This window comes from Athene cunicularia (assembly GCF_003259725.1).
Source record: "Athene cunicularia isolate RWA chromosome 14 unlocalized genomic scaffold, athCun1 chr14_part1, whole genome shotgun sequence".
In the NCBI taxonomy this organism is placed as follows: domain Eukaryota; kingdom Metazoa; phylum Chordata; class Aves; order Strigiformes; family Strigidae; genus Athene; species Athene cunicularia.
The window spans coordinates 13,002,839-13,030,446 of NW_020799118.1; the positions used below are offsets into that span (position 1 = coordinate 13,002,839).

The 27,608-nt window shown below is 39.7% G+C and overlaps 1 protein-coding gene across 3 annotated transcripts; it reads left to right on the top strand.

Annotated features, from left to right (window-relative positions):
* The first annotated feature begins 1,016 nt into the window (after positions 1–1,016).
* Positions 1,017–26,276, top strand: EPN2 (epsin 2). Of its 3 annotated transcripts, XM_026858664.1 has the most exons (8): positions 1,017–1,810; positions 11,859–11,971; positions 13,506–13,598; positions 13,870–14,026; positions 17,100–17,273; positions 18,909–19,001; positions 19,947–20,162; positions 21,757–26,276. In XM_026858664.1, the coding sequence occupies exons 1-8, from the start codon at positions 1,216–1,218 to the stop codon at positions 22,092–22,094; spliced, it is 1,779 nt and encodes a 592-aa protein (XP_026714465.1). In that variant the 5' UTR covers positions 1,017–1,215; the 3' UTR covers positions 22,095–26,276. The 3 variants fall into 3 exon arrangements, with proteins under 3 accessions (XP_026714465.1, XP_026714466.1, XP_026714467.1); XM_026858665.1 differs by lacking the exon at positions 18,909–19,001; XM_026858666.1 differs by lacking the exon at positions 13,506–13,598.
* The last annotated feature ends 1,332 nt before the right edge of the window (positions 26,277–27,608 follow it).

The following is a 27,608-nucleotide window of genomic DNA, read 5'->3' on the forward strand; positions in this document are numbered from 1 at the left end:
TGCAATCTCTATTAATGTGGCAAGTTCCGTTACAGAATCAGTGCTTAGTGTTCATGCAACTGGTGAATATCAAAGACGATTTTGTGTTAATGTAATAGCAAAATCTGCCAGTTCACTCAAGTAATGTATTCTGAAGCTTAATAGGCCTCTGTTTACTTGAAACAGTGACCTTAAATAAATAACTGAAACAGCTTTCCAGCTCTAGAGCTTGTCCTTGGGTTTTCTTGCCCAGTCAGTTTGCTTTTACAATTCCATTTTCATATAATTAAAAATTCTTCAGTGCTGTGTGAAAGGCACACAAAACTGAAACTGTGGATCTGGTGAGTGTTGTCAAATGCACAAAGTAAATGCATCTGGAAAAAAAAATTCCCCTCTAATCTGCTTAACAATAAAGGTCACCTTGAGTTGGAGTGCATCACCCTGGTGCTCAGTTCTTTTCCTGAGGCCTCAACAGAATGCAGAGCACTGTTTTAAGATCTCTGATCTGAAATCGGGTGTGCTTTAAACTTACCTGAGGTTTCAGAAATAGCTTGGTTGATTTTTAGGAAGTTTGCTTATTCTCTCAGTACACTGATTCCTACATCAATGGTAGCAGGCTGCAGTTGTCAGCTCTTAAGAGGGAAACTAATATCTGCCAAGTGTGGAATTTCTAATGTAGTTTCATCTCAGCTCTGCAAGGTAGCATTGTAACTTCTGTAATTAAAAATTCTAGGTAGGTCTTACCTTGTTGGAAACAAAATCTGTAAGTCGTTTCTTGGACTTTGTTCCTGTTTTGTTTTTAAAATTTTGCATTTGCATCAACATGGGTATCTTCTTGCTTTTGCCTTGTTCAGCAGTTTAGGTTTTTAATCTTCAATGTTTAATATTGCTTGTGAGAAGAGCAAGTTGTTTTCAAAGTCCGATGCCCTGAAGAAATTCAGGGACAAAATTCATGAGTTACACTTTCGAGAAATTTTTCTAGAGTTATGTAGATTGCTTTCCATGAAGGAATAATTAAAGACACAACTGACGTTCTTTGTTTTCTTTCCTTACTCAGGTCATGATTTTCATTTTCTCGTGTCATTCTCTTGAAGAGAGGAAATGATTGTAGTGGAACGTGTTGCAAATAAGCCACTGATACGGAGCCTTCGCAGTTCAGAAACATTCATAGAAGAGCAAATATAGCTCTTTTTTGTTTGTGTTCTGGAATCTGTCTTGTTAAAAAGGGAAATAAAAATGACGACTTCGTCTATTAGACGGCAGATGAAGAACATTGTGAACAATTATTCAGAGGCCGAAATAAAAGTTCGAGAAGCGACCTCAAATGACCCCTGGGGTCCCTCCAGTTCATTAATGACTGAAATAGCAGATCTGACTTACAATGTTGTGGCCTTTTCTGAAATTATGAGCATGATCTGGAAACGACTGAATGACCATGGCAAGAACTGGCGACACGTATACAAGGCCCTTACTCTGTTAGATTACCTGATTAAAACTGGTTCTGAGAGAGTGGCACAGCAGTGTAAAGAGAATATTTTTGCTATCCAGACATTGAAAGATTTTCAGTATATTGATCGAGACGGTAAAGACCAGGGCATCAATGTGAGGGAGAAATCCAAGCAGCTGGTGTCTCTTCTGAAGGATGATGAGCGACTCAAGACAGAGAGGGCCCAAGCTCTGAAGACCAAAGAACGCATGGCTCAGGTGGCCACTGGAGTAGGCAGTAATCAGATCACCTTTGGCCGAGGCTCCAGTCAGCCAAACCTATCCACCAGCTACTCTGAGCAAGAATATGGAAAGTCTGGAGGATCCCCAGCATCTTACCATGGCTGTAAGTACAAGGAAACACACATAAAAGAAGTTCTCTTTCTTTTGAGAGATTTTGTATTCTGATTTGCTGTTAGATGCAGGAGTAAATGGTGCCTGCTAGGAGGATTAATTCTCTGACTGTGACGGCTGCGTCTTTGTAGGCCTGCTCCAACATACTAGTGTCTCTTCGAATGGCTGGTTAAATGCTTGTTTTGGAGAGGATGTGTGCACTGACGTAAATCAATTTAAAAAGCAGTTGTTTACTGTCGATTCCCAAAGGTAGCATTGTCAAGCTGCTTTTGTGAACACGTTCCAGTGTTTGATGTGATAGGGCCCCCAACCTCAGTAGGGAGATTGTGAATGTGGGTGGGTTTTTTTTGTTTCTAGTTTTAAAAGTAGTACTTAAAAATTTGTTGTGTTGAGTTCTTTTTGTTAAGTATAATTCAGGAAAAAATTAGAAATGCAGAGTATTTCCTGCATCATTTTGCTACTTACTTTATGTTGCTGCTATTTCACTTTGGGAAGAGTATTAGTATTTCATTTCCTTTATTACTTGCTCAGCAGTTCTTAGAGTAGTAATGCTTTGAATATGTCTATGTTTAAATATTTATACTATCAGCATTTGTTATGCAAGTATCAGTACTAAATACTTTATTTCATTCTTTAAAAAATAATACAATGGTGTGGGAAGAATGGATTCTTTATACCACTGCTTGGGGAACTCCCTGTCATGTTAGGGAGAGGCCTGATTTGGCACTAAATCCTTCTTACTATAAGTAATGATCTGATGAAAGCTGCTTTGGCTGGAATGTCAGTGGTTGTGGTCTAATTCTGAAGGAAAATCTTTTCTTTAAATGAATGTGTATAGTGTGTGGAGGACTGTAACTGAGCCAGTGTGATGAATCGATTGAGCACCAGTTTTAAGAATCTTAAGTTTGTCATGTCCTGTGTCCCAACGCGCTTTTCAAATCATAAATACATGAATGTTGTCAGTACCCCTGACATGTACAGACATTTTCTGTGGAAGGCAGTAGGAGGTAGCAGGACAAAACAAGCTAGGATGAAGGACATCTCTGTCCATTTAAAGCTATGGAGCAGAGCAGGAAATTTTTTTTTTTTTTTTGAAAGGAAACATTTTTAGGATGCAGGGTTCAAAAAGTGCATTAAGGTTTCCAGGTATGAGAATTTTTGTCTTGTCTCTTAATTAGCAGTGGAATAACAAGCATCATAGTTTTTCTCTTAATAACCATACTTGAGCATTGATTCAGTGTGAATTTTTACAGAACAATCTGTATATTGCTATCACAACAATAACAGTTTTTCTTTTAAGGTCTGTAGATCTCTGTCAACTACAACAAGAATTCTTAATTTAGGAGATAGCTTGAAATATTGTTGTTTTCAACTGACGCTGATTGACTGAAATAATAGTCACTAAGGTATGCTGAGCACACCTTCGGTTTGTTCCACAGGGTTATTTCTTCACCAGCTCTTAACTTTAATTAGTGTATGTAACTATTGTTTGTCATGTAAAATGCTACCAGAGGCTTCTATTCCTCGCAGCAAGGGTTGAGCAATGCAGGGTGTGTTTCTGAATTGTTGTTCCTTGGACACTTTTAAGAATTTTGATGGGGGACCAGATGTCAAGAAGAGAGTCTGTTTATTCTTTCCATACAAAGTGTTGATTTACTCTGATACTCTGATTCGTCTGTGTATGACTTTGTTGTGTAGCTCTATTTGCAGGATTGCTTTTGAGGTAATGATTTCTTAATCTTTTTTTTTTCCTCCCCACTAAGGATGTACCTAAGAAGCTTTAGAAATCTCAGGCTTTTTTTTTTTTTTTTTTTTTTCCTTTAGGTTCTTCCTCTGTTGTAGACTCTCCTGGACTTAATTATCTATCAGCAAAAATACAGATGGTTGTTAGTTTTTCTGATCTCTATCTTTTGAAGTTTTAATATGTTTCTTGTATGGTTTAATTGAGTATAGCAAAGCAAACGAGCACCTTACCAAACAGCTGTGCTAAGTGCTTCCGATAATGGAAAACTTTGTGTAGAGGTTTGTCCTTTATCCTAGGAAATGAGGAAGGAGTTTCATCAAAATCCAGACGTTTAATCTGTTACATAAATGTATGGTTATTCTTGTGCTTTCTAAATTTAATAGAAAATATGCTTTTCATTATTTAAAGTGAAAGGGATTGTACCCATCATGTTTTCTTTTATTCTATAACGATACCCTTCTTTTGTTCTGAAAATATGGATTCCGTAAAATATGTAAAAGGAATTAAGTTATACTTAGCTCCTGGGAAATACTCTTCTCATAACAGTTTTAAGATGCTGTTGCTGTACTGTATATTCTGGTAGAATTGTCTTTCATTCCTCTGAGCCTTTGAAGAGGAGATCAGAGGCATTTAGATTTGCAAACTATAGCATGAGATTTGCTTATTAAAAATGTATATCCACCCTCTTTGCTAAATACTTAGCATCTTGTTAACATTCAAATATAAATAAATTTTGGGAGAGTGTAACAGCCTTTTTACCAACATAGCTAAATGAAATGTTTTACCTCTCAGTGTTTTGGTATTAGTGCATTTTACTTTTGCTCCTCGCTAGATGCGATGGGTGGGGATTGAAGATTTTGAGAATGCATTCCTCTTACTTGAAAAGATGGTATTTGGCTATAAAATCTCCTCAGTTTTGATACTTCTTTGCAGAAGAAAAGAAGGCTGAGCTGGCTGAAAGAGCTTAATATAATAGTTTCTCCAGCACAGATCACTAGGGGAACAAGTAACTTCCAGTGGATAATGTGTCTGGATTGTGCGTGAGGGATCTCTTCCCCCTTCTGTCAAATACTGAAAGTGCAATATTGGAAAAGTCAATGGACCCTTTTTTATTCTGTTTCTTCAGAATGTTGAATTAGCTGCACTGTACAGCACTGGCTGTAAACACTGCAATGCTCAAACTACTGCACTTCTCTAGCTTCTTAAGCATCTGTGTAGGCTTGTATCTGACAGTGTTTGTAAGAACTGGGTTTTCTATTTGACGCTGAGCCAGCAAGGTTTTTGTTGTAGAGTTGCTGGTCTTTATGTCCCAAGTTTATCCTTTATGACAAAATAAAAGAAGTAATTGATAGCCTGTATAGTTTGAGAGAATTCAAGATGGAAAAGGATCTCTTGACTGATGTACCATCATCCCTCACTGCTGCAGGCACAACACAATGGCAAATAAGGATGTTTTCCCCATTTCCATGAAGATATTTTCATCTCATCTTTAACAGTCCTTCAGAAACTGTGGGAAGTGAAATGGTGAAGCATGAAAGTTCTTAATAACATCCTTTTCCTCAAAGCTTTGCCTTAATGACTTTTTTGGCCCCGAAGATGTCTGTGCTGTAGAGCTTGTATCATTCTAGGGAGTACATTATGGCATGTGAATATTCCTGACTGTTGATGCAAACATTTGTAAAAGTATTAGTATGTTTTTGCTATCTAATCTCATAATCTGTAAATGGAAGCCAGGAGAGATACTGTAAAGCTAAAAGCAAAAATAAAGCTCCTCCCAACCTCCATCTTGTCAAGTACGTTTCTGACATACTGAGGACAATTGGCTATCTTCCAGCTTTAAGCCAGGGGCAATTAATGTTCAGATTACAAGCTATTCAATATTCCATGACAAAATACCTAAAAGTGTTTGTTTATTTTGGAAAATGCCTGAATTGTATGGAGTTCCATGAACTCTCATGTCAGGTTTTATTTCACATTAAGGGAATGTTCTTGCATGGTGCTGAAACTAAACCTATTGGAGAGAGAAAAGAATATAGGGTCAATATTTTAAATCTTCGGGAGCAGTAGTTCCCCACCCCTCATCTGGCTTTTTGTCTAAATGTTACATTTATGTTAGACGTTAGTCACCCAGTTTTGAAAACTTCATCCTCTTGTTCCTAGCCTTGTTTCGTCTACAGCTGCCAATGACTGCTTAAATAGGAGTCTGGATTTACAGCTGCACGTGGGAAAATAGGGTGTTCTTAATATAGACCTCTTAAATCTGAACCATGATGCTGTTTCAAGCTTGGGAGTGCATTTGTTAGAGTTTACTGGTCTTGATGAAGTCTTTCATCTAGTAACTATGTTTTTAAAGTATTCTTTCAGCAGGGGCTGACACAGGAATATTACTTGTTACGCTGGAGTTGTCAGCGTGGCTGAAGTGTAACCCACAGTCACTGCTGTGTGGCAGACTGGTCAGAGTACCTGCTCGAGCACCTCGGGCCTGCAGAAGCCCTTAGGAGACAGGGCAGGAGTGTAGGGACTTGGGTTACCTTGTTCTATCTCAGCTGTCTTGGGAGGAGGGTTAGTTGTGTAGCCTCTAGCAGACTTACCCAGATTGTCCCAGTTGAGCTGTGGCTGCTGAGGAAGCGGTGTGGTCTGCTGCAGCTCCTTGCAGGTTACCGGAGTTGGAAAAATGATGGAAAAATACTCGACCTGGAGGGAAGTGACTGACAAAGCCAATTCCTTGGCATCCCTGCCTGCAGAAGACAGTGTATTTGAATTAGTTTCAACTTCAAAGGATCCCTGGAAAGTGCTGGTCCTCTCCCTGTACTGCCTTCATGTTTTAAAACCAAGTTTACTGAAGCCCCTCTTTTTAGAGGTCCAGTGCTATTAGGCCTAAACCCGGACCTATCTGTGTTATTTTGGGTTGTACAGGTCCTTTCCTTCGGCCATCTGCTGCCTTGGGTTTGGGTTTGCGCTTAGAAGCGTTGGCAGAGCCAAGACTGGTGTGTGTTTTAATGTCCTGATTTCATTTACACAAATGCAGCAGAGTAGGGAACAGCGCAACGTGCACAGTGTGACCTGATTTTAGAGGAGCACTTTGCCTGGAGGTAGGCTGCTTGGCTGAGAACTCAGATCCATTATACATGCAGCCTGTTGGATAAAAGATTGTTGAGATGGACTGAAAAGGGCTTTTATGGATCTTGTGAAGTGCCAAGTCTGTTAATCTTACCTGTAAAGATTTTTGGGAGCAAATTTCCTTTAGCTGAGTTTTAATATTTCCAGTGATTATTCACATTAAGTTGGCTTACTTAAAAACAGTCTTGTGAAGCGTCAGCAAGTTTGTGTTCGCTCATGTATTTCAGCTTTGTCTCCCCTTTTGCTTGGAGGAGCAAATAATTCAGAGGAATTACTGATTTGGGTTTGACACCACAAGAAATTCAGAATGCTCCTGTTTTTCAAGGTTTTTTTTTTTATAATTCGTTCTGCATCTTTGCAGGTTGGAATACATCTCTGGCCTTCTATCTTAAGGAATATATGGCATATCATCCAGCAGTGAATCTAGATGAGCTGCGTGGATAATTTCTGTAGTTTGAGGTGTTGAAGGAATGTGGTAGACTCCTGTGTTATCTGTCAGATGGCATTTGACAACTTGATTTAATCCTCCCATCATACTTTTATTTTTCTAGTGCTCTAAGTAAAGGCGAGAGATGCCATTGGTGTAACCAGGTTTCTGTAGTTGCAGTAAATTATTTATGTCTATTAGGATGAGTGTAGGGATCACCAGAGAGAAAAAAATGCTCTTTTGTGACAAGCCTTAAGCATTTGTTCAGTATTAATTTTCAAAAGCGCTCTGTCTGCTTCAGTGCAATTAGAAATCATGCAGTAAGACTGATCAGCTCCACCTTGTCACATTAATAGGTGCTATTAGTTCTCTTGTATTTGAAAGATCTCTTAATTCCCTATGGAAAGGTGGATTACACAATTTTCTTTCTAGATTAAGCAGTTTGCACATGCCCTTTCATGATTTGAGAGGTTAGATTGTCTTTTTGAAAGTATCTCATCTTTATTGCTATCAGTTTCTAAGTTCTTACCTTGATATTATCCTAATTTTTCAAGTCAGCCTTGGTTTTGTCTACCTTTGTAGGTATACTGATTGAGTGAGGAAGCAGCTTAACTTTCTGAACAAATGTGACTTAAGAACTGAATTCTGTTCCTAAGAATGCCACTTGCAAACTATAAAACTCTGGCTTATTTTCCATGGCACTCTGTGAGTGTGACACTCGCGAGTGACATTAAAAACACCCCAACAAACAAACCAACCCAAAAAAATGAGCACAGGCTTCTAAATTAAAATACCCATTCTGATTTTTATGCTGGGCCTGATTTTTTTATCATTAATGTGGATAATGCCTCTGCTTTCTAACTCTGTACACTTTAACTCACTAACTTAAACAAACCTATAGATGGTTTTTAAGATAGCCAAAATATAGTAAATTATCAGTAGATACGTATGAAAGACGTCACAGCCCGTACTAGAGACAGATGGTGGAGCAGAATCCTGCTTTAGCGATTAACTGAGGTTGGAAATTATTTCCTTACACTGCAGCTAGAGTCTGGTTGAGAAAACAGCCCCATGGCATGGCTCCCTGCAGCAGCAGATACCCACGCAGTTCCTTCGGAGCAGCATCGGGGGGCCGGGATCTCCAAATTCTCAAAGCAGCAACAAAGCAGGGCTTAGCAGGTCAGAATTGATCTATTGAGTCCCATCTTACATAAACATCTGAGTTAACTGTCATGTGCTGTGGGATAAGAGATTCTTTGTGTGGCAGTGATACTGTTACTAAGGCAATAACCTTTATGCTAGATCCTTGCAACTAAACCTTAGTGCAGGATGAGGCCAACATAGAAGGGCAGTGATAATGCTGTGGGAATTTAGGAGTGAAGTTGCTGGATAAAACATGTCAGATTACTACCAAGAACAGTGTTTTGAATTGCTGTTGATCCTTTTTCAACAAATATGCTGACAGCTATTTAATGTACATGGGTTTATAACCACTGCAGAAGTCTAAATGTAAAATAACATTTTTATTAATGTTTTTTAATGTGAGGCCTAAGGAAGAATTTTAAATTGATAATTTTTTCCTTTTTTTTTTTTTTTTTTTGTTAAAGGAGCTCTAACTTGCCTTTTAGAGTTAATAAAACCAAGTAGAATGAATTGCTGAAAAGCCTAAAAGTGAAAAGAAATAAGCTATATCTGTGAGACCCCTTATTATCTGTGTTCAGATCCCGGAGCTGCTGAATGCTGGTCTCTGTTGGGAGCTGTGAGGTCATGTAGCTCTCTGCCAAAGCAAGCCTGCTGATGCTGTGCACGGCTGGGAGGCAAGGACCCACCATGAGTAGGGTGCAATTCCTGCTTCTTGCAGCTTTTTAGTGCAAAAATGCTGTGTGCTGTTAAAAACTGAAACTGGGGAGCACTTTCAGTAAGTTGTCCTTCATGTGGAAATGGAAGGAGGATTAACAAAAGTTAACTCATTTTACGTCATCTTAAAATTCTACTATCAGCTTCTTGGTTATTATGGAAGGTAGTTTTGTCAGCAGAGATGGAAAAACTTCTATGCAAAAACTGCAGCAAATCACATTCTTCCTCACAATTGCAGTTAAAGAAGTGTAAGACCAGAAGGTACCTGCCTGATCATAGTCCAGTTGCCATCTGTTCTCAGGTGACTATGTTGGTGTCCCATTTCTATGCTTATACAGCTCTGGTTCTAAACCAGTATGAATCTCTCCTGTGATTCCTGCTGGAAAGCCACTTCTTTCTTTTTGTATCTCAAATTTATTCATGTTCAGTTTATACTATTAGTTCTTGCCCCTTTATTTTAAATAGTTTTTGTCACTCCATGGTATTTGCAAGCCTGATGTATTTAGCAACCATAAACTGCTCGATCTTCTTTTTGCAAAGATGAACACATAAAATATTCTCTCAGCTCAGAAGGGTAGTTAGGTCTCCACATCCATTCTGTTTTGAAATCATCTTGAATTTGAATGACTAGAATTGCATTTGGTTTGTTAGATGAATTCTGACTAGTGCTTTGACACAGGAGTGCTAATGTTAGTAAAATCTGCATTAGGTGAGTGGCTGGGAGTTTTAGTATTAAAAGTTCTCTACATCTCTGTCACTTGAAGTTGATGCCCCCAATTAGCAGAAGGTGGTCGTCAGAGAAATTATTTTTCTTTCTCTGTATCAGCCCATTTCCTTTCTCGGTCATCTGGGTTTTTTAAATATTCCTGTTTCTCCCTCTAATTTGACAATTCTTCTCAGCCATTATCTTTGCATAATTTTAATTGCATAATTTTTCTTGAGATTGTTCTTAAAGCCAGTTCTTGAGAAACTGTTAGTAAACTTCCTTGGTGGTAGGCAGTATGATGTAATCTCTTTTTCAACTGGTTCTTTCCTTTCTCAGTTCTTACACTACCCTCTGTTTAACAGTAACATCATATCTATTATCATAAAATGCTTTGCTGAGTCCACACAGGTTAATTTTACTCCTTTTGACTGACAAATCAGGGAAAGATCTCAGTTTTTCTGTCATGGACACCCTTTTGGTAACCTCCTGTTGAGTTTTATGCTGTTTTCTTTTTAATTCTCTTTATTTTTATATTTAAGAACACTAAATTTTACAAACATGTTAAGGTTGCATTTTCCATGCTCTCAGACATCATGTTGTCTGATGTCCTGTTTATTCCTACTTTAGGTCTGTAATAGTCCATATAATATATCAGAGAGCTACTCTGTGACTGTTGGAGCAGAAAGTACTTGTGCAGCAGGCTAAATTTAGATGTTTATATGAGAAAGTTTGCAAAAGTAATAGAATTGAGGCATGAGTAACAGCTTTATGTGAAGCAAGGAGAGTGTCTGGTTGGCTTGAAAGCTTTGAGATCAGCACAACGTGAAAGAATTGTTCTGTGTGATAAATTAATTTGTCCCTTTAGGACTGGAGTGGGATGGCACATTGGGTGTACAGTGGAAAGGAAAGGTCATTCCTTGTTTATGGAGAGTCACCTTCCTTCTGGCCTGCTGAATGAGAGAGAAGGCTGCACTTTTTATTTTGTAATGTCATTTTGGCCTAAAACTTGGAGGGAGACAAGACTGGGAAGTATTTTGAGAATTAAAGTAGTGACTGAAAAAGTGATTTTTAAAGTTACATTTTGGCAATCTAGTCTTTACATGCCCAGCTGACTTATTAAGAAGGAACTTGATTTCTTTGAGCTCGATATGCTAGTTTAAAAATAAGCTTCATCTTTATTAAATGTCAATATATATTGTGCCAAGCTAATTACTATTCCAACTATTAAATACAAACTTTCTTGCCAAGGTAAGATAGTATTTCTGTCTAAATGATTTGGATGCTAGAGAATTATGTGAGAGTGAGCACAAAAATTGTTGAATTACTGTATAGTGATAAACCAACTAGTGTTGTCCCATTGGATGGGAATTTCTGCATGCTACTGTAGTGAAAACATCAGTAAAAGAACATTTGTGTGTTGAGAAATTCTGCATTCTGAATTTCAAGGAGGAGGGGGAAGATTACCAGCTAGTTGTTAGCTAATAGAAGTCTTCATCCAAAGAAAGACAAACCAACAACAAAAACCAAACAACCTTTTTTTTTTTTTTTTTTTTTTTTTTTTTTTTGTTACAGAGAATGAGACAGTATTTTTGTAAATTTTGAGTATGAATAGCTGGCTTGTTTGTGTCTGAGCCTGCTTAGCAGTTAAGAATAGTTCTTTATCTGTCCCATTAAGACTGTATTATTTTACAGAAAAGTGGGTGGTATCCAATTTTATCCTGATACTGGCCAACTCCCAGCAAATCCTTACTGACTTTGGAAGATGTAAGAAATACCAACAAATGTTTTCTTGAACAATTAATTCTATAGTTTTATAAGTTAGTGTCCTGCCCCCCAAAGCTCTGATATGCTGAGACAATGTATCCAGCATTCATTAGTGATACTTCTTGGTATTACAACCCCACTAACACAAAAATTCTTTGTTTTCCAGGACCGTTTTTCCTTTAAAGCAATTGAACTGTTCTACAGAGTTCTCCCTGCTTAATTGTTCTGTCTTGTTAACCTCAGCCTTGGTATGAGCTTTATTGGCAAATTGGTGGCTTGTGGCACCCAGGGGCCTGTCGCTGTGCTGGGCCACTTTGAGAATGGCTGTGTGAGAAAGTGGGCTGGGCTGGTCAGAGAAATCATCAAGCCTGTTACATCTTGTTGTTTGGTGTGTTAAATTTGCTCGTTTTTGTCTCCAACAGCTACGTCCCCTCGAGTTTCCTCGGAGCTCGAGCAGGCCCGGCCTCAGACAAGTGGAGAAGAGGAGCTCCAGCTGCAGCTCGCACTGGCGATGAGCCGAGAAGTGGCGGAGCAGGTCAGTTCCCGTGTAGGTTTTCCAAAGTGTCCATGGTTTGATAGCTGAGACTACAGTCCGGGTTGTTTTGTTCAATGGCAGCTTGGCTTTGCTCCAGGTGAAATAGGGGGAGAGAAATGCCATTTTAGAAGATGTTGCTCTTTTTTATTTATTTTTTAAATCTCTTTTTAAAGTAACTTCAGCCTCCGAGCTGTTGAGACTAGTAGAAGATGACAGTCACTTTGCAAGAAGACTTTGTGTGGGAGGATGTTAATCATCACATTACTGAAGATGTTTTCAGATAGGAAGAACTGAAAACATGACTAGTCCTGAAAACCTTCATTAATGGGGCCAGCATAAGAAATGCCAGTGAATTCTGATTACAATGAAATTTTGAACGATCTGTTCATTTGGTAAGATTGCCTGGAGTAGAAGGGTGACCTGACACAAAGTACTAGAATATGTAAAGAACCCGGTTTAAAATAACTTGACTCCTTATCTATCATATGGGTTATGTTACTGTGTTAATTCTTAGGAGGTTCATTCTGAATTTGGAGTAAATGCTGTAATTATGGATAAAGTTTGCTGCATGTTAATATATAACAAAGTTGTTGAATCTCATCTATGAGTGAAAATTTAAGTCAGCTGTGCTGAGTGCCTCTAATATTTGAGGGGCTTCCTGTAAGTTTAGCTTAACTGCTAAGCTTACTGTTAAGCATTAATATCTCTGTGCTTAGAAAGGGAGACTGTCACCCAGTAAACTTTGTCATTATTGGGCAATAAAATTAAAGAAAATAAAAATAAGAATCTATTGGTTGAAATAGCTTAAAAAAAATCACAAGGGAAATACCAGCTGGGGAATTAGTCAACTTCTGAAAGTTATGATGCAAGCAAAGATATTTAAAGTAGTTGAATGTACCACAAACATGTTAGTTTACAGATGTTAAAAACCTACAAAATATACATGGAGTTGGCTAGATTAATTCACTTACTGTTCTTTATAACAGATGTATCAGGTGTGGAGGGAAGCTGACAAAAGCCAGAAAAACTTAAGTTTAAATCACTACATCCTTCAGTGGTGATTTGAATGCTCAAAAACATTATGACAATTTAGAGATGGGATGTTTACTTTGTCTTTAAGTTCTGTGATGTTTCAAACGTTGTAACTGAATTTCGGAAAGGACGTTTCATTTATAGCTTTCCCATTAGGAGTAAACCAACACGAGGGTAAATGTCAGTCAGCAAAATGGATGTTGTTGTGATCATGCTGTTATGCTGGTGTTACAGGGTCAGGGCTGCTCCTGACCTTTGTTTGAGGCAAGAATCACAAGAAATTTTTTTTTTTTTTTCCCCACTTGTGTTATGTACAAGTTACAGCAAATAATCCTGGCAATCCCACTGCGCGTGCCTGTGGTGCGCATCACTCCTAGGGTGGCAGGGAGTACTGCCCAGGCCTCCCGGGCAGTGTCCCGCCAAGGGGGCTAGATACCTGGAGGGAGCGAGCAGCACAGTCTAGGCTAATGGTCTATATCAACAGTGTTGATTTCCTTTGCAGGAGGAGCGCCTCAGACGCGGAGATGATCTGAGATTACAGATGGCTCTGGAGGAGAGTCGCAGAGACACAATTAAAATTCCCAAAAAGAAGGAGGTAGTGCCTTCGACTAAGAAATTCCTGGTTATGCTGCCAAAAGCTGAAATACAGTAACACAAAATAGCTTAATACTGAGCTCTTTTATGCTTTTGGGATTGCTTTGTTGTATAGCTTAAAGCTTCTTCCATGTGGGTTAAATTTCAAACTCTACTAGTCAATGCAGGTGTGTAAAAGGAAAAAAAATAATAAAATTGCTTCTTCACTCTCATGGGTTTGTATTCAGACTGGTAATGCTCTTGATTAAAGCTCAGATTATTCCTGCCCTCAGCATACCACTTTGTTGGACCTAATGGATGCCCTGCCCTCGTCGGCACCGGCCCCGCAGAAAACGGAGCCTTGGGGACCTCCTGCTGCTGCAAACCAAACTGATCCCTGGGGAGGATCCACAGTTGCAGCTACTGCCTCTGACCCATGGCAATCATTTGGTAAGAATAAACTGCCTGAAGGAATGTTTATTTAAAAGCTTTTTAATGTTGAGCTTTTCAGAATTTCTCAGTGTACACTATCATGCTTGATAACAACAGTATATTAGTCCATTTTGATTGTTTCCTCTAGAACTAATAGTCCCCTAACTCATTTCCAAGCAGAAACAAATGGAAGTTGCACTCTGTTCCTGCTTTTTAAGCAGCTGTGTTTTTGTGTGTGCATTTTGAATCTTAAGTAAAGAGGAGTGAAACTTCTGTCATCTTTGTACGGCAAAAACAACTTGTCTCAGACTGGGGGGATGCTCATGCTTTGCTAGTTGTGTCCAGTGGCATGGGTTTAGTCTTTTGCCAGTATTTAATACAGGACTTAGGCAGGGTGCTATGGTTAGGAAGGCCATAGATCTGAATTACCATGTCTTTAATTGCTCACAGTGAAATGTGATGCGTATACCATCAAAACCAAATGATTTGAAGTGTTTAAATGGAAATTTTTGTACTAACAAAACAATTGAGGTTACTATTTTAAATATTCACTGTTTCATATGCTTTTGATGCTAAATTCATGGAATCTGTTTCTGAAGTGAAGGTTTCAGTGCTTCACATCTTGAAGAGCAACTAAGCCCACTTTTTTTGCATGTTTGCTTTTGTGTGTGTGTTTTGCTGCCTGTGTAAGTGTGCTGTTTTCTAGGTTAGCCAAAGTTTGTCCAAGGAGTTACTCCTTTGCATAAGAAAGTTGATGGTTCCTCACAGTACGTGTTAAACTTGCTACATCTGTGGATTGGAGCTGGGTCTACTTTTTGTTGGCTTTGGATTTTTTTTTCTTTTTTGAGGGTCAGGGGATTTCTGTGCAAATAGAAGCTTTTTTCTGAAGAGTAACAGTTTAGTTCTGTTAGTTTTGCTTCAGGCTGGTGGTTCTACAAGCTCTGCTACAGAGTGCTTCAGAGATATTTGCATTAGCATTCCGTACACCACCATCTAGATTCCTGATGAAAATTTTGAAGTTTAAAAATGAATTTTTTTTTTTTCTTTCCTCATGGTGGCATAAAGCTACATAGCTCCTGGGCTCCAGTTCATTGTTCTAAGTGTAATCTGTTTCCTTTTTGGTGATAAACTGCAGGCATGAGGTCAGAAAAAGTCCCAAATTCTGGGCTCTAAGACTGTTCAATGTGTTTTTCCATGGTTAAAAACCGAAACAAAATCCACCTTCTTAGATCTCATGCTTGATATATCCCCTGACAAGATTTTCCTTGCATCATCTGCAGCTGTATCATTTCCTCTCAGTGGCTCCCAACTTTATTAATGCCATAGAAAAAACCCTTGTTCCAGCTTGCTGGTTACTTGGCTCCCAAGGATTGTCTTGAAGATCTAAGATTTATTAATTTGACTGCTAATAAAAAAGTGACTCGTTAAGCTGTATTTTTAAAATCCTGCATGTGCTTTGGCATTTCAGTAGAGCTAATGGAAGCTATGGGAAGGTATCTTCCCAAGTGCTCTAATTTTGTGTGCTCTCTTTATGAAAGAAAAGATGTTTTTGAAAGCTTCCGCTGATGGGAAGTGCTGTCATTAGCATTTCTTGCGTGGCATTGCTCGTAACTCAGCACTAAGGGTAGATAAAGGAAATGTAAGTACCGGTGTGGGAATAGTTGTATTTTCTTGGAGAATTTTAGCATTTTCTGGTCTGAAACTGTAGCAAGACTATGCTGCCTGTGGATGAAACAAAGACCAAAGTTACAAATTGTGATTTGTGCAGCTGTGTGTAGCACTGAATTGGCTGTCAAGAATCTTGTGATACCAAGGGAGTTTGTATGTAGTTTTAAAAAATAAAACAGTGTTCAGTTGTAACTTAACCCACGTGGTAGTTAAAGATAATAGCTGTGTACCGCGTGGATAATTCTGTCCTGCTCTTGGCTTATACAGTTGTTCTTATGTAGTAATTAAACCACGATGGGTTGAGAAGCTTCATTGGGAAGAGGAAATGTGTTTGTATGTACTGACTTGAAGGTATCTGATGCCCATAAAGTTGTCCAGGATGTGCATTTAAAGTACTGGGTGGCCATTCCTGCACTTGGATGGCCAGGGAGGGGCAGCAGGGATAGGAGCAAAGCGAGAGCGAGTCCTTTCAACACAGACTGTGTGATTTGCTTCAGTGGCCCTGGGGTTTGACAGGCTAAAATAGTGTCATTTAATGGTAGAAGGAAGAGGAGGTCATCTAAGCTGAGAAGCAATAAATTAGTTCATTGGGGAGGAATAACAAAAAACTGGCAGGAAATTGTATATAGTGAGGCAAGTTCCTTTCTCTTTCTTTCTCCCTTTACTGTCTTAATTTGTCACTTTACACTAGAAGGCCCTAACCTTGTGCACAGTCTGAAGCAGTTTGGTAATCTGAATTTGTAGGAATGAAGAGTTGTCAGCATCTTCTAATAAAAATGTGAATCCTGAACATACAGCATTTGTTTTAAAAAAAAGAGTATAGGAAGGGGTATCAGTGGACAGCTTAGATTTGTATCAGGAGGAGTGCTTACCAATGGGAATGAAAAAAGCACAGCTAGTTCAGGGAAACACTATATTTTTATAAAATATCAGTATGGGTAAAGGAGTTTGAAAACTATTTCCTTTGAATCTTAACAGATTTCTTTTATTTGTCCAAGTCTTAGTATTGTGTATTTCATACCTTTTACATTAAAGGTTTTTAGAAACCTTTCCTGGGGGTACATAAATATACCCTGTGATCTAGGTCATCTTCAGTTACATACTGTCTGTTGTGGTGGCAATGTCTGTAGCAAAAGCAAGTTTATTTTCTTGTTGGAACTGCAGATTTTTTTTTTTTTTAATTCAGTTTCAAATGGGAGATTTGTTTTATTCCTTTGTCTTGCACAGAATTTACTTGTGCTTGTTGTTCCAGTATATATGACAGATGCTGAGACTTACCAGTATTCCTAATGTTGAATACTGCTTCACCTATTTATGTTTAGTATTAATGGGTGGTAGTGGCTCATAAGAAAGATCAATCTCCAAGGAAAGCTTTCCAAAGTGAAACTGTACTGACTTGTGTTCCTGCTGGCTCTTTTTGCAGGTGCCAAACCAGCTGCTTCCGTTGACCCTTGGGCAGCACCAGCAGGATCCACAGCTCAGTCTCTGCCCAAAAATGTTGATCCTTGGGCTCCTGCTCAGCCATCCTCTACTGCAGCAAAATCTTCTGTGGATCCTTGGGGACCAGCGCCTGCAAACAAACCTCTCTCTACTTCTGGTGAGAAACAGTCTCATCCCATATCCATATTGTTTCAGTAATGAAAGTGAAATTCCAAATTATTTTCTTGCATTGATTGGTTAAAAGAAGCTATGGACTGAACAATTTGCAGAACTGGTCTGTAAAATAAATGGAGTTGTAATAGCTAGCAGCAAAAAGAACTTCAGATGTAATTATTCTGACTTCGAGCTCTGAATTTGTGTTGCTACTTCATGCTCTGTCCTTTCTATGTTCTTTTATTGGTATGGGTGGATGCATGCTGAGCACTTAGGACTGCTGCTGCTGTTGGGTTTTTTAATTGATTTTATCCTTAATTAATAAGGACTTAATTTCTGGGAATGAATGATACTATAATTTTACTTTTCATCATGTTAAGTAACTATGCAGATAAATGTCTCTGCAGATGTAGATTGACAGGTTGAGCAGCTCCGTGCTCTGAGGAGACTTTTAGAGGTGCAAATGAAGGTTTGTTACTTCAGACTGAGGGTGTGAAAGCTGTCCCTAAGCCCTTGTGTTAGCAAGATGCAGAAGGTGCTGATTTAATTGTCTGTTCATGCTCTCTAACTAATGCAACCTTGATGAATCTTAATACCTGGTATTTTAGTGTTGGCACTGTGGCTAAATGCATCCTAAATGCATTTTCTGCTGGTCATTCATCTCAGCGCATAATAGACAAAGGAATCTCAGAGTACTGCAAAAAGTTGTCTAATCAGCTTTTCACTGGGCAAAGGGGAATAACTGGATCATGAGAATGATTCTTTAACTCTGGTGGGATTTTGTTCTTGATCGGAAGTGTTGTTGTTATACGCAGTCTTTACTTGTTGTCTTGGGGTTTTGTCTTTTTGTGCTCTTTATGGAGCTAAGTCTGTACCTTCATTTGCTTGAAATGTGTTGAAGGTAAAAACTAAATCAGAAAAACATTTGAACTAATATATAAAAAAAACCCCAACAAACCAGAACACTTTAAAGCTTTTCAGGAGTGTGACTGCTGTTCATTTAGGTGTGGTTTTTCTTCCTCCATTTCGAGGTAAGGGTGTGTCCACATTTTGAAAATGTTCTGTTTTCATTGGTTGCAAACTATGGGCAAGTTCTGGTGCTTTACCTAACAGGGCTTTTACAATCTCTACATGGCATAGATAACCTTTTCTATTGCCTTCCTCCTCCTTTTAACTTTGGAAGTGTAATTTTAAATTATCACTTAAGCTGTAGCAATGCTACATTTGTCTTTGGAACTGTATTCAGAAGTGTGTTTTACTTGAAGGCTGATTAACACACTTTATAGTTTAGGCTGTAAATTTGTTACTGTTCTCTTCTTCCGCAGCAATATATGCCTGCCTGTACATCTCTCTAGTGCAGACACTCAATAAAACCCTGGCGTGCTAAGGTGTGCCTTACACTGTGATTTAAAATCGCATTGGTTGACACTGTAAGACAGAACAGTTCTCTGATGTTACCCTTCTCCCTTGTCCTGGGTACAGAGTAGGAGCACTCAAGTTGATCTGAACTGCCGCCCTGGAACCTGACAGAGTGGCTTCTTGGTAACAGGAGTGGGTTAGAAATTGCTTTCAGAAGGATCAGGTGTGTGATGCAACTGAAGATCTGTTAATGACAGGGCTGTCTTGTTGTTTTGAACAGGAAGTACATCTTTTGACCTCTTCAGTAATTTGAATGGTACAGTTAAAGATGATTTTTCTGAATTTGACACACTTCGAACTTCCAAAAAGCCAGGTATGAATGAAATTCCTAGCACATGGACAGTTTGGGTGATAGTCTCAGCAACAAATGTCTCTCTTCTTAAATTTTATTCTAAAAGAATAAATAAAATTGGCTTTCATAGAGGAAGAGATTAAAGCTGGTGATAATGCAGCAGTAAAAGCTTGTTGTTAACCTTTTGGCCTGTGCATGAACTTACGGGGAATGGGCCTTTTGTGTTGTAAGCCATAGAATTTCACTCTGTAACCTTTTGCTGCATTGACCCAGAAATTTGTTTGACTTTTAAATTTGCAGTACCCAACGTGTTTGGAGTCTGGCTTATGCTCAGAGTGTCAAACAGAACAATGCTGTCTGAATTTCTCAGATGTATAAATTCTAGTATGTAACAATAGTAAGATGAGGAGAAAATACACTTCTATGAATGCTTTAATGTATTCTTTTATTTGGTTATTAGTCACTATATAATAAAAATGCCTGACCTTAACATATAAGTGCTTTGATACTGTGAACTTTCAGGATGGCTCTGCCTGAAAGAATGGTGACTAATTGAAATCTGGGCTAGGCTGCTTTAACACAAAAGAGAAAACCTGGGTGGAATCTAGCTAGGAAAGGTGCAGCAGTGGTGTAGTGCAAGGGCAGAAGCCAAGGCTTTTGAAAATCTTTTCCCTGGAGACTCTTAGTCCCATCTGTAGCAGCATAGCTGTGAGAATATTCATCAGGGCAAATCAGGGAGCGCCTTCAGTAGAGCACTGCAACTCTAACTGCAGCTTCTTCATACTCTTCTAAAGAACGTTTATCTGCTTGCATGCTATAAGGGTGTAACTTACTGAAACATTTTAATCTGACTAATGCAAACATTAGATTTTAAAAACATTTCTGCTGTTGGAGACTTCAGGGTTTCTTTGCTTGACTGTGTAGATCAGTGAGATAAGTTTTGTTTTTCTCTTTGTGTTGTTTCAGCTGAATCGGGTTCCACTTTGCCATCTCAGCATAGCGGTACCACAAGTCCTGATCTCTTTGATTCCCAGCACTCAAGCATGACATCAGGCAAACAAAGTGCAGCTCGGAAAACCCCTGAGTCTTTTTTGGGCCCCAATGCTGCTTTGGTGAACCTGGATTCACTGGTGTCCAAGCCACCGCAACCTGTTACTTCACTGAATCCATTCTTGGCACCAGGTCTGTTTCTGCGCGTTCCTTCAGTTCTCTATTTGAATTTTCCCTTCCTATAGGAAAACTCTGCATAACTCAGTGCTATTTGATTTAATGTAAGCTGGTTTGGGCTTGTTTTTGAGTACTTCAGCCAACAGATCATGACTGAGAGCAGGAAGGGGAGGCATCGTGGTTTCAAGGCATACTGCCCGACCCTGACAGCGCAGAGTTTCTACTCTTGCGTCTGCAGCTGATTGGCTGTTTCAACTTTGTTCAAGCAAGTTCTCTTCCGCTTTAGCTCTTGCTCTCTCAAAATGATCTGTGTTAGAAGAAGGTTTTGAATTCTGAAAAATGACTGAGCTAAATGTGATTGATTGTCAGAACAGGTAAGATGTGAATGTGTGCCACTAGAGTGTCCCTCGGGAAGGTAACAGGGAGTAGGTTCTCATGGAAGCAGGTGCGAATTGCCCTTTTTCTTGGGCTACAGCAGGCACAGTAGCATCTCTGAATGCAGCCTGAGGTTCCAGATAGCAAACTCTGCAGTATAATTTAGTGGGTTGCTGGTTGGGCTGTCTTTAGGCTAGCATGATAAACCAGCTTTGATCAAAACACCCTCTCAGTGTATGTTGAGAAAAACAGGGTGTTGCCATTCTCCTGTAAACTAGCCCCGTTAGAAGGGAGCCTTTACTTCCAGCAGGCTTAGATGGTGACACTGAACACGTGGAAGTTGTATGTACTTCTTAAAAGCTGTTCATGTGCACTGAAATTTGTGTATGATGCTAGTATGGTGAAATCCTTGAAAATGCTATTGCAGTATTTATTTTCTTCACTCTTCCAATTAAAAAAAAAAAGTTTATTAAACTCCTTGGGTAGGAAAAGGTAATTCTGAACAGCCTTGGCAGTGTTTAGCAAGAGGAAGTCTGTGTATCCGCCATTAACCTTTACTGCAAAAAGTTGCTAAGGGGTCACTGGGCCATCCAAATAACGCTATACATATATGGTAAAAGGAATTTGTAGTCTTGGCAGCAGTCCAGAGAACCTCAAACGCTGGGAAAGTTAGTCTCTGCTTTTTTTCTAGCACCGCTGTAATTCGGAAACAACTTGTTTACTTTATGAATTCTTGTCAAAACTCAGTGCCAGAAACGTACAGCTTCTAAATGGAGTTGACTGGATGAGATCTTGAAGCAAATGCACAAATCTGCAGTAGCGAGATTGCAGTAGAAGAGTACAAAGAGTCTGCAGTTCTTTTCTGTAATGCAAATTTCAAGTAGAATTAAAAAAAAAAAATAAATAATGGAGATCTGGATGTCGTGGTTAGGCATGTTTCAGGTAACCAGATTTAGAACTTGTCTGTCCAGTGACTGCCCTCAGAAGTGGAAACTGTTGGTTAGCAAAGGGATGTTTTGTGGCATTGGTAGGTTCAAGGAAACAGACTGTACTTGTGCACCAGTGCAGCCCCATTTTGCGCAATGGTGTCCACGTCGCCTTCTCAATTTTGGGGTTGGGAGCGTGTGAGGATGCACAGAAGGTGCATTCGTTACCAGAAAAGACACTCTCCAAAACCTCGTGCTTACGGAGGTATGATCTCTTTCCCTCTCCCTGCTTCTTTTCTCAAAACTAGGTGCCGCTACAGCACCAACTCCAATCAACCCCTTCCAAGTGAATCAGCCTCAGCCGCTCACTCTAAATCAGATGAGAGCGAGTCCTGTGATGGGAACCAGCCCTTCCTTCAGTGCTGTGCCCCCGATAAGCATGGAGCCAATACCTCTGTCTTCCATGGCCCCAGTGCCTGTGGGAATGGCACCGATACCAGCTATGGGCACTGTAGCCTCTATAACACGGATGGGCCAGGGGCTGAACGTGAGCATTGCAGGATCAATGACCCAACCTCTTCACAGTACAGGAATCCCGCCGTCAGCATCCCAGTCTACAAATACAACTAACCCTTTTCTCCTATAAAGACCCAATTAAAGGAACTTTTCTTTTCATAGTGTTTCCAGGCTGAAGTCTTTACAGCAAAATGAACGTGGCCTGTGTGGACTGAACGGTGTGTAAGAGACTTGGAAGTAGATTTGCAGTTTACAGTTATGATCTTTGAAGAGTTGTCTCTACTTACCAGTTAATCTAAATCTAGTCTTTGCTACAGATGGTACCTTACTTTGGCTTGTTGAGCATTATGTGAAATGTTCAGACTTTTCACCAAAGTTAGATTCTGCCCATTTTGTTACTTTGTTAATCATTTCAATACACTTTCTAGGGAGAACCTGCCATTTTAAACTCCGTTGGCTATTTTGTAGATGTCAGATGATGTGCTGGATCCTGAAATTACTATTTACCTGCATCTGTCACTTCCTATGCCCATATGATAGACCTGAGATTCAGAGTGCTAGTGAATGTTTTGCACATAACTATACACAGTTCTAGACTGTTGGTTCACCCATAGTCCTTACTCTTAGAAGAGAACGATTCGGAGGGCCCAGGTGGCTGGTTTTTATGCATTAAACATTGCAACGCAAAATCGCACTGCTTTCGTATCAAAGGTTTGACCGAGAAAGCAAGCTTGTCTCAAAAGGAAAAAAAAAAAAGACAAACAAAAACAGACAAAAAAACCCAAGAACATTCTCAAGTTGTCAAGTATAACGTGTGCTGTTGTATGCGGTGTTGAATTTGTACACTACTCTCTAAGGACTCCTGAGGAACTCTCTGTGAGTGGCATGCTGCACTCGTGCTGAGTGAGTGTCCTGCTCTGTGCTTGTCCAGTACCAGCTTCGTTTGGAAGTTATCATATGTATTTTGTTTTTATTTGACTTACAATGTGAGTTGAAAGAAAAAAAAAGAAATACAGTGGGACAACTTTGAATTCAGTTTCACCGGGGCAAGCTTTAAAACTAATTCAGGCTTAACCTTGCTATATGCAGTTACTCTTGTATACTTTTGCACATATTTTGTTTAGTACAGTTTCATATTTGAGTTTGCAGAGTTACCTAATAGTCCTTTTTTTGCTAATTTTTATAATGTGGTTCTTATTTAACTGTCTGGTTTTGATAGATTTATCAAGTCTGGCTGAAAAATTAAGATATTGGCAAATGTCATTTTTATGGTTTTAATGCCCTCTTATTTATGGTTTTAGCTCTTTGTTTCTGTAAAGAGAGTTTAAAAGGGAAGATTAACACTAAAATATTTACTTTTAAATGAAGTATTCGTAATGCAAATCAAAACAAATTCTCGTGACTAATTATTTTTAGATGAATTGAATTTGAGCATAACATGATTTAAGACTACATTAAAAAGAAAAAACACTAAAGTCGCCTTTCCCTTGATTTGTTCCCGTTTCCTAATTACCAAAATGGACAGACGTTTAGCCTTTGTGAAGATCAGAAGAGAGGCTCTTTTTTTCTTGTAATAGTTATTGAGATGTTAAAAATTCTAATGTACAAACACGACTCATTAATTTTATTGACTAATGTTTCTTAATGAAAGGTGCACTCCATATTAATAACCGGTTCCATTTACAGCTATTAATTGTAAGCTGAACTATACATTTTAACTTGCATGTCTGGACTCATCAGCACTAAACCATGCTCAGGTTTCAGCCAGTGTTTCTGGTGGAAACCTGGCCTTCTCAAAGATGGCAACGTTTCTGAGCTCTGCTTTCACGAGCAACGCAAACGTCTGCGGAGCACGTGGGAAGGGATGTCCCAGTGCTTGCTACTGCCTTGAGGGCATCTCTGTGAATGAACTGATGCATCTTGGTGGCCTTTCCCTAATTAGAAAGATGGGGGGGGAAAAAACAAAACAAGCTGAAAGAAATAGCCAGAGTTGTGCGTTCTGGTGTAACGATGCTGTGTGAGACTGTGCCAGTCTAGGGTCCTGTGCTGCAGGAAGGAGGGGCTGGCTAACGTGAAAGGGACTGGATTGTATCTTCTGGTGGGTAGGGGAGGCTGAAAGACTATCAAATCTAGGGTACAATCACAGATTTTAGCTGTGTAGGTCAGTGTAGCTCTATTAGTATACGGAATGCTAAGTGTGTGGATGTTTCTATGCAGATTGTTCTATCCTCTTGAATACTGTTGAATTTGCAAGTAGGATTCAGAATATTCATCTGCTTTTGTTTTTATATAGGAGGAAAGAGAATTACTGTCCACACCCAGTATGTCTTTAAGAAAACAAAACAAAAAACCATTCATGTTGCCTTTCAGAGTAAGGAAAAATACTTTTTGTTGTTGTTGAAGTTATTGAAAAGTGTAGACCAGGAAGGGTGTGATTCTTGCAGATAGGGGGGGGGAAAAGTGCTTTCCAATTGATCTGTGGCAAGATTTATCCGTCATTATTTTTCCAGTTTAATTTTATCAACAGTGGAATTGAGATCACTTGATGTTTTTCCCTTAGTCTGTCGCCTGAATGCATTTGCAACAGTTAGATGGGGCATTGTCTAATCAGCCAAAAAGTTCTAACCGCATCCTCTCGTTAAACGCTAGGTAGCTGTTTTTGGAGGCAAGATGGGGTTGATAGTAAGTATTTAAAATTATGAAGTCATCTACAGTTCAGAGTCATGATCTGTCACCATGAATTGATAAAAATGTGCTGTTGGTCTGGTAGGGAGCCCTAGCTTAATGAAACTGCTGAATGGCAAATTGTTGCTTTTACCAAGCCACTTCTGTAAGAGCTGTATTACTTTTACATTATATATATATATATATACATATATCGCACAGCAAACCACGACAAGGCACTCTGAAGAGCTGTCAGCCCTGACTGTGGTGCTGTAAAGCATTAGGCTAAGGTGCCGCCATGCCCGGCCTGACACGGGGGTTGTGGCAGGAACTGAGTTTGAGGGGATAAGCGGCTGGTTTGGTAAATCTGCTCGGTTCCTCGGCTGGAGATGTGCCCGCGTGCCGCGCAGGCATGGGGACCTGCCGCTGGGACGCTGAGCGGCGGTGGCTGTCTTGGCCAGGTGAAGCTTCAGTTGTGCCCAGAAGGGTAAATCTCTTTTTGCGATAATTTAACTGCTCTCCAGAATAATTCTTCCTCCCTCCTCGCCCTCCCACTTCTTTTTGCATGGAGGACGTGTGTGTATCCGATCACATCTGCTCTGGCATATTTCTCCAAATGCATTTCCCTCTTCCCCTTCTTTTCTCACTTGCAAATATTAAAAGTGCTTTTGATTTTTAAAATGTTAGTATCCCAAAATAGCCTTACTGGTCAAATTGACCAAAGATAAAGTGTTAAATATTTTGTAAAAAAAAAAATAAAAAAAAATCTTGGCATAATTTTAAACCCAAAATAAGCTCAGTTATTTATTCAGTTTTATACTATATAGAAACTAAACTACATTGAGGGGACAGGGAAGGAAAACCATGGTGGGTTGTGGTGTTTACAGTCTTTTTGAAGTCCTGTAGCTAAGACAACTATTGTTATTCATCTTCCCTTTTGCTGTTACAGTTTCTAATGTGTACTGTATGTATTAATATTGCACAAATTGTGGAGAAATATATGGTTTATTTTTCACAGCAGAATCTCACAAGACTCGCTTCCTTTACAAGTGTTACAATTTAAATATTTACCAAACTGTTTTCATAATACTGGGAGCCGGCTGCTTTTTATGAATTTGTGCTGACTATTGACATTATTTACTGTATAAATAATTTATCATTTGTACTATTGTATCATAATGTCTGTATCTTTGTGTCATTTTTCCCAAGCGATGTCACAAATGTGATATTTAATAATGCCATCAGAACAGTGGAAAGACAAGGGGTTTGTAGGTGACTGGTCAGAATTAAAATTGTATTGCTTATATTCCAGCCGTGTTGCTTTTTCAAGACTCTGCGTAGTGTTTATAATCCCATTCAAAAAAAAACTGTTGCTGCCACGCTTGATTTAGTTTTCAAGAAAGTTGATGGATTGGTTGAGCTGATTTAAGGTTTATGCTATAAAAGTCCTAGGTGCTAGGAGAAATCTAACCGTTATTGAGAGTAATGCTTCTTGTACATTGTCAATGTGATTTTTTCGATGCGTTCATCACTTTCTTGGGGCAGGCCTGCTCTTACTATGAGAAAGGAGGGTTTCTTATAGATCACTTAAATTGGAATCAGTTGAGACCTTACTAACTCAATAAAAATGAAGACTTGTTGTGTTGCAGGTGACTGAATTGCTTCTTTAAACCCCTTGCCCTTCAAACAACACTGAAGGGATGATTAAGTACTTTCTCGGTGGAGGCTTCCCTGTTTATGTCAGGACAGATGTCCGGGGAAGGTGTGAATGAACGCCGTCCTGCATGGAATGAGGGTTGGGGAACTGTGACACAAGGGACTTTGGGAGTCCTCACTTCCCACTTCTGCAGTAGTTCAGTCTTGCCCTTCCCGCAGCCTTGGCTCTGTCCCATCAATGGAGTGGCCTTGCAGAGCGGGTAGCAGCGAGCCTGCCTCCAGCTGGGAAGTGATTTCAGCTTCTAATTCTGGATGGTTTAAATTGGCGGGTACTTCATTAGCAGTCTATTTCAAGAGCTACCTCTCCAGAGCCCCTCAGGTTTCCTGTAGTTACGGTTTGCTGCCAGTCAGACTGATCGTTAATCAAATAATTACTTTCTTAATGCAGAAACAGCAGTGGTGCTGGAGACCTGACTGTCGGAAAGGCAGCCATGGCCGGGGGAAGCATCTTCTGGTTTGAAATGTGTAGTACAGAGCTGACAGTGGGTCTTGTGCAAACCCACTGCCTCAGTAACACTCCGGTTTCCCTGCAGAGCGAGGCCACCACCCATCAAGTCTTTGATTTATTTGGCTTCTGTGTTTGGGCCGGTAAGGAAAACAGGAAAACCTCCTTTGCCTGGGGTGGCAGCCTGGATACTTGTTGCTTCTTGCACCTCGTTTTTACAGAAGGATGCTTTCTGCTCCTGTGCAGGGGGGGCTGTTCTGTGCAGGTGTGTTTATCGTTCCTCAGGTTGGTCTCTGTGTGGTCAGTACTTCACTGTTTTACCCCAGCCTCTTGGAATTGCACATTTTAAAACAGAGCTGCTTGCTACAGGAAAGATTTAGGAAGGGTGCAAAGTGGAAACTTCTGTGATGACTATAATCTTAAAAAGGAGCTGAATACTGCAGGGTGTTGCACACCGAGGGGGTGCTGGAGGGAGTCTGAGCTGATAACGTCTGTTGTGAGAGAGATCCGTCTGTGGCTGCGCCTTCCTCTGACCTTGGGCAAGCTGCTCTTCCCCTGTCTGGGGTTTCCTCTTCCTCTTCTGGGAGGTGAGGTGGTATTTGCTTGCTTTTGCGGAGGAAAAGGCCTCTCTGGATAAAGTATTATCTAGAGGCTTGCCCTCATCCGCACCGGTGTTGCCAAAGTATTTTTGCTGAATGCGTACATTGCTGTTACCTCTTGTTTGTGCTGGGCTGAGTGGTGCAACTCTGCTCTTCCGCTCGTTTTCATCAAACTGTGAGAAAATAGTTTGGGCCTGCTGGTGCGATGGCTTTGGCAAGA